Genomic DNA, 6,927 nt, shown 5'->3' with positions numbered 1-6,927 from the left:
TTCCCTCCAGCCTTTTCTGTCTTTTCTTAAATACATTTTCACGGAGGCACCACCGTCTTGTCTGAGGGGCCCAGCTGTGCCCTGCTGTCCACTGGAGCTGCCTGGGACCAGCTGTAACTGGCTGTGTCTGGCAAGGGCAGCCCCTGGTCCCCGCAGACAGAGGCCTCTGCAGCCCCGTCTGCCATCACCTGAGCACCAACCCCCAAAACCACTCTGTACTTTCTGTTTTCTTTGAGAAGACACCAGAATTGCTTGGTCAGCAGCCATGCCATCCTCTTTTGGATTAGGCAGGCAGAGTACTCTGGAGAATCTGGCTGGTCTTAAACAGCAAGTTACTGCAGGCAATTGGCAGATATTTTAGCTGGAAGTCAAGACGGTGGGTGACTCTTAAAAGGATTGAGTGGTATTGAAAACCAATGGCTTGGAAGGGATATATGGATCAGAAGCTGGAGGAGGGTTAAGAGGGATCAGTGAAGCCTAGAGTCAAGAGGGGGTAGGACAAGGAGGAGACAAAAGTCTGTAGGAGATCAAGGCTTTCTGCTCCTGCTGCCCCTGGGTCAGGCAATGGGAGCCGTGAAGCACACCTTTGACAGAGGCAGCGACAGCAGCTGCTCAACCTTACCCAACCCTGTCCCCGTCCTCACTGGTGCCAGTGGCAGAATGTGCAGGACATACTTCGGTGTATTATTGAGACACATGACACAATATGGTATTGCTTGAAAGTTTAATCATAATTTGGTCCTAACATTCAGTGCTGATAAATTCAGTAAATATCAGACTGAGCAATGCCATCACTGAACACACAAAAGGTGCAGCATTTCTGTAACAAATTTTGCTCCTAACTGTTTTCATTATGAGGCTTTTACAAAATTAAAGCTACATATTTGTCTCTAAGGAAAGTGTATTTGTTTGTTGCATCCCAAAATAGCTTGGCTTTCAACTGAGTTACAGATAAGTATTTTAGATTTGTGCATAGACTGCATTGAAAATGTAGCTTGAAAAGGGAAGACATCATAAAGCCATGATTATCTGAAAGTAATCACAGTGGAATAATGTATATAACTTCAACTTGGGCAACAGCCTTCGTAGGTTTTGTGGTATTAGAGGCAAGGTAGAAATTTCTAATCTGAAACAACAGGTGCTACTTTGTGTCTGTGTTTGTAACCATACAATATCCAAAGCACATCTGATTGATGTCAGAAGAGGTTTGATCATGACTCATTAGAACTTATTCCTCAAATCTGCTAAGGCATGAATCTTCTTGTTTGTCAAATAGAATTGATTATTTTTCAATTAACTTTTGAAATATGATTTTAACTGTAATTACAAAGTATGGTATGCCTAGCTACCACAGAAAATTTCTCAGGGAAAAGCAGACAAGGAACAAACTAACCCTTGAGGCACATGAAGGCTCTCTTTCAGTTATTTCTACTTCTTAGTAACTGAGATAATACTGGGTAATCATCACTAATAAAAAATGATGCATTTCCGTCAGGTGAGTGAAATTATCCTGATGTAATTAGCTAGTGATCTGGCTTGTGCATGTTTACAGCCATTATCCAATTTGCTAGCAAAGGTTAGTATCTTCTGATATTAGTTATAGTATCAAAGAGAACACACAGCCTGGACAAAGTCTGATTTTTCTTGCAAGTGGCTGACTAAGAGTATGAAGTCATTTTCCAAACGTGAGGCCTAATAGTTTTTGACTAGGCTTATGTAATTAATCATTCATTATGGATAAAAAAGTAATTTAATCTTTTGTTTGCTTTGATACTGAAAACCTATTTGTGCAAACAGATATAAAATTCTGAGCTGCACAATTTGGTATTCTATATTTAAAGTGCATAATAATAAGCTTATGTCATGTGATTTTGTTTTCTGCTCTTTTTCTAACTGGCTGAGAATTTAAAAACAGGACAATAATGAATCGCAAGTAGTAAATGGTCTTTTTACATCAAAGTGCCCTTCTTTACACACACAGCTCTTTGAGCTGTTCTTCCAAGATAATTTTGAACTGAAATCTGTTCATACATGTAATAGTAAGTAATAAAGGATAGCAAAAGAGCATAACCCACAGTCCAAAATGAATACTGGAGAACAGTCCATATGGACTAACTCTGAATTTCCTGGAAGAAGAAATACAGCACTTTTTTCCCTACTTTTCCTTCTTCTTTCTAATACCTTTTAAATTTGTGCTTTCCTGGTACACTTTTCTGCAGCACATCTCATTTTTCATGTGTGAACATAAGTGTAGTAAATAAAATTCAACTTTTGCATCCTATGAGAGGAGAGAAACATACACCAGTTTCCTTTTTTTTTTTTTTTAACCTGTGCCTGTAAGAAGACTGAATTTAGAAACTGAAGACATTGCTTGCAACTTGCAACTAGCAGAGCAGAATTGCATTTGCTGAGCTTGAGGAAGAAAGTTGAAAAAAAACCAGCATCAGTTGTAGGAAAAAAATATTCTTGATATGTTTGGTAACTTCAGGAATGAGTTTATATACTTGACAAATGAGTAGGATGCAGAAATGTCACCAAAAAGGGACTCACCAGGGTCTACTGACTAATCCTTAAATTCTTTAAATTATTTTCTTATTTTATGTGATATTATGTCTACCTGGAATAAAAAAAAAAATTAGGCCCAAAATCAGTGAAACCATTAAGTACTTACTTAAGATAACCATGCGCTTAAATGTTCTTGGCATGTTCTTCACATCTGTAAAACTGATCCAAAGACTGTTGGGATTTGATTTAAGTTATGATAGCACAGGATGAGCAGATATGACATGTATTAATTCTACTGATGACCGAAACCTGCAGAGCTATAGTTCTAGCTCTTCCACATAATTCTGAACTGCAAAGGGAAACTCTATAAATACAAGAGCACTTAATACACTTTGTATATTTGTTTTAAAGGTGCAAACCCTATTACACTAGTTATCAAAATTATCAGATCTCACTTTTTCCTGAGGAAGTAAAGGGAATAAAACGCATCAGCCCCTAACAGGAAATGGGGTTCTCAGTTTACCACCATCCTTCAGAGGTGATAATAATTACTGTCACAGCATCCATAGTTCCTTGGTAATATCTCCATCATAAGGGTCTTAAAATAAAAACTGATTACTTTATGAGCAGCCCACTGCTAGTACTGTTTGGCAGGCAGAGTTATAGACTGTATATAGAAATGGCTGTGTTTTATCAGAGGTCAGATTAGAACCTTAAGATCTATACATTTCAAAACACTTTCTGTAGAGATGATCAGGGAACATTACATGAAAATAGTAATTTTTCATTAAATCATATAGCAATGTGTATAAAGTGTATCTTAAAAATGCATCCACCTAAAGCAGTATTATCAAGTTGAATGTTTTGAGCTGTTTTTAAACCCATTTTCAGATACCATTCTGTTTAATAGTGTGCCTTGAATATTTTATTGAAATATGCCCAAGTCCAAAGAGAAGAACAAAAGCAACTGAATTCAATTTGTCCTTCTTCCATTTTCTCATGTTTTATGCCATCAATCTCTCAAGATCATTTTGGTTGCTAATAACAGGATTGGCAGACACCCTGCTGCATGGCTTATGGAAAGGACATATGTCACCAGCAAACACAGAGCTGGAGTTTCATGAACTCAAATGCATACAGAAAATAAAGTTTCTCTTTATTGTTTTTGTTTCTTATTTGTTGCAGCATCTTCTTGTAACTGCCTGTTTTGCAAATATAATTTTCAAGTTGACAGTATCCTTCTAATTTGGAATTCAGGGGATTTCTAGTATTTAGTTTTGAGTCTGTTGGTTCATTCCTTTCACATTACTAAGACTGATGTGAAAACATGAGTACAGATGAAATAGTTTCTTCAGCTGTGGAAATGTCATAGATGATTGCATCACTATAACAAAACAGAAAGCAAAATGAGAACTATTATTATTATTACATATTGGTGTAGTGCTAAATTTTGATCTAAAGGTATTTTCTGTTCTATTCAATAAATTCTATACAACAGGTTTTGCCAAATATAATTTTTCCCTGTATTACATTAAGTCCTGTTGAATTTGTCATTTAAACAGCTTTTCTGATTGAAACAGGTCCTTGTGCCTGTTGAAGTGAATAATAGAATTTCACTTCACTGGGACAGGACAGAGCATAAACTTCTGAGATGCAAAGTGGTGTGGGGTTTAAAGTTAGGAGCAAAAAGCTGCTATGTATTTTTCTTACTTGGATAGCATTCTTTTGAAGTTGTACTGGGATTTGCTGACATGCTTTTGCTATTTCTTTGAAGTATGTGGACCAGTCTTTATACTTCTATCAATCAACCTCAAATAATTCCACTAGAAACAATACATTAACTTGATAAGGACACCTGCAAGTCAGCTGGTTCTAGCAACATCCTGTCAATTTTATATTAACAGTTGTTTTTATCTCCTGTGCATGAGTCAATATTTGTTAAATTAGTTTTGCAGATTGTGACAGGGAGTATACTTGTTTGCCACCTTGTCTTGATAATTGCATATTGCTTTCTCCTTTATATTTAGGATATGATGCTTCAGCTGTTTCGGGGACTGGATTTTCTGCATTCACATCGTGTGGTGCATCGGGACCTGAAACCCCAAAATATCCTTGTAACCAGCAATGGGCAGATAAAGTTAGCTGACTTTGGCCTTGCACGAATATACAGTTTTCAGATGGCTCTTACCTCAGTGGTAAGTTTTTGGAAGCTTTTGTCTTTCTTTTAATGCAGCAGTGTGCTTTACTCTCTATGTTCCTGGCTTTTTATTCAACATTGTAACGCTGCTTCTAAAACCGTCTCTGCAACTGAAGTTACTTCTGTCTTCAAAAACAATTGCTTTCCAACCAGCACTGAAGTTGTGGTTACTTTGTACAAGTAATCAATTACTGATCACTGGTTCTAAATTAAATCATGACTGTTTACTGAAGGGTAGGTATGTGCTAGTTTTCTGAAACTCCATCAGTCTAGCTTCTGTTGTGCCTATTTTAAGATAAAACTCTTGCTAATCCTCAGATATCTTGCCTGAAAAAAATACACAGATGATACTTGCGAAAATGCCACACTATCATGTCTCTGATTTTCGATCTCTGCGAATATGGGTTTGGTGCTTGCTCCCATATGGTACTGAATGATTCCAAACAGGGCTCTGCTGGAGGTAGCTCAAGTGGACCCGGCAGCCAAAATCACAGCTATTTCCCAAGCACCTCCAGTACCTCTAAGCCTCCTGCCACTGCTGCCCCTCTCCCAGCAGCTCTCCTGGTTGTCCTTGGCTCAGACATGAGCTCGGTCCCAGAAGGTCTGGCCCTCTACTGCGTTAATGCTGGTAGAGAGGCCCTGCCAACTCCTTGCTTTTTGACCCCGTTTCCGTGCTTACTCACCCTGTCCCCAGAATCAGCTGCTGTTAGCTTGGCACAGCATATCTGAAGTGTATTGAAGAGTAACCATGCTGCATGCATGTTGAGTGTCATTTGTTTTGTTGCCTGTTCATTAATTTTTTTGTTTCCATTTTTTATTCTGAGTATCACAACTGTCCCGTGGCAGTATCACTTATGCTAAAGACAGGAAAGGGAGAACTGCTGAGGAAAGAAACTGAAAGGAGTCAGCTTTGCATTTTACATTGTATTGTAGAAATTAACCTGGCTCACATTGATAAAAAGCAATCCATTGTTATTATTAGTTACTGTTAAGAGTCTTCCCATCATTGTGTGATGTAAGTATGACATCCTAGGTTCTGGCTTCAGTGTGAATGAAGGCAGGAAACAACAGAAAATTATATCATTATCTTGCTAAACATAGTATCCTCATCATGGAAAGCATATGTAAACTTGTGTTTTGGGGCTGGTTTTTTTAATTGTCTGTAGAATGTAACCTAATCCAAAGCTGAAAGAATCTCTCTGCTAAGGTCAGTGAGGATTGCTCATGTTCTAACTCAAAACAGAGCTTTGAAGAAAAGGAGAGAAAGGTTGTTCCTGAATTCCTGTGATTTTTCATTTCCCATTTATCAATCAGTAACAGCTCCAATGAGTATTTCTGTTGATTCATAAAATTCTTTAAGCTAAAATTGCAGAGTGTTGTAAGACTTCCAGCAGGGCATTTTTTAAAAGTTCTGCATGAAATGAGGGAAAAAATTGCCCATGATCATGTAGCATACATAGGAAGGAAGGTCAAAAGACCCAGAAATAGAGTGCATCTGCTGAAGGAAAAATGTGCCAAGACCTGCTTGTAAGAGAACACTGCCAGAATTGCTATGTGAAGGATATACCTATGCTCAAGTATCTAATACTTGCATGCTAGAAACCCTGTTTCAAAACCCATTAGCTAGTACTCTTAGCACTGCTGTGAACAAGACTTCAAACTAAGGGATTGTTCACACGCAAGTTTGTACTATGTTCGCGTAAGCATTCAATTGTCATCACAGTTGTGTTAAAGAATATTAAAATAATTGAATTATTCAGTGACCAATGACAAATAAAGTATATGGATATAGGCATGAATAATGGCTTTCACACCTAGAACTTAGTGTATCATTATTTTCTTATTAAAAAACCCATGGCTTTTTAAAGTTAAAAATTTATTGATTTTAAAACACTTAGTGTTTAACACCTTCAAAATCAACTTTTGTCTGGGTATGTGGAAACTTATAGGGGAGTGTTGCTTACAATGTATGGTTTTAAATGTCAGTCTTCATTGCTCCTACAGACTGAGTGCTGGTTAGAAACTTGTACTGAATGTGTATTAGCTGACACAGACCATCAGTTTTCCTTTTCTGAATGTAACTTTTACCTTTGGCTAGCTGCTTTGGTGTGTGAATTCTTTTTTTTTTTCCCCCTCGATTAAAACTCAGTACAGGAAACAAAACTTTTTTTTTAAAAAAAACCTCTTCTGTTTTTTAAACATAAAGATATTCTTGACTTTACGAT

General features: G+C 37.4%; 1 protein-coding gene across 1 annotated transcript in view; it reads left to right on the top strand.

The window, feature by feature from the left end:
* LOC114819041 (cyclin-dependent kinase 6-like) overlaps nt 1-4,700 on the top strand; it is a gene marked incomplete at its 3' end in the record, with an annotated part of 26,291 nt that extends 21,591 nt beyond the window's left edge. The window contains exon 3 of the mRNA XM_029087292.1: nt 4,533-4,700. Coding sequence (XP_028943125.1) covers nt 4,533-4,700 — 168 coding nt within the window. The remainder of the gene's footprint in view (nt 1-4,532) is intronic.
* Between the last annotated feature and the right edge of the window lie 2,227 nt (nt 4,701-6,927).

This window comes from Antrostomus carolinensis, unplaced genomic scaffold, assembly GCF_000700745.2.
Source record: "Antrostomus carolinensis isolate BGI_N321 unplaced genomic scaffold, ASM70074v2 scaffold12931, whole genome shotgun sequence".
Lineage (NCBI taxonomy): Eukaryota > Metazoa > Chordata > Aves > Caprimulgiformes > Caprimulgidae > Antrostomus > Antrostomus carolinensis.
The sequence above is the reverse complement of the archived record's forward strand: the minus strand, read 5'-3'. Positions and strand labels throughout refer to the sequence as shown.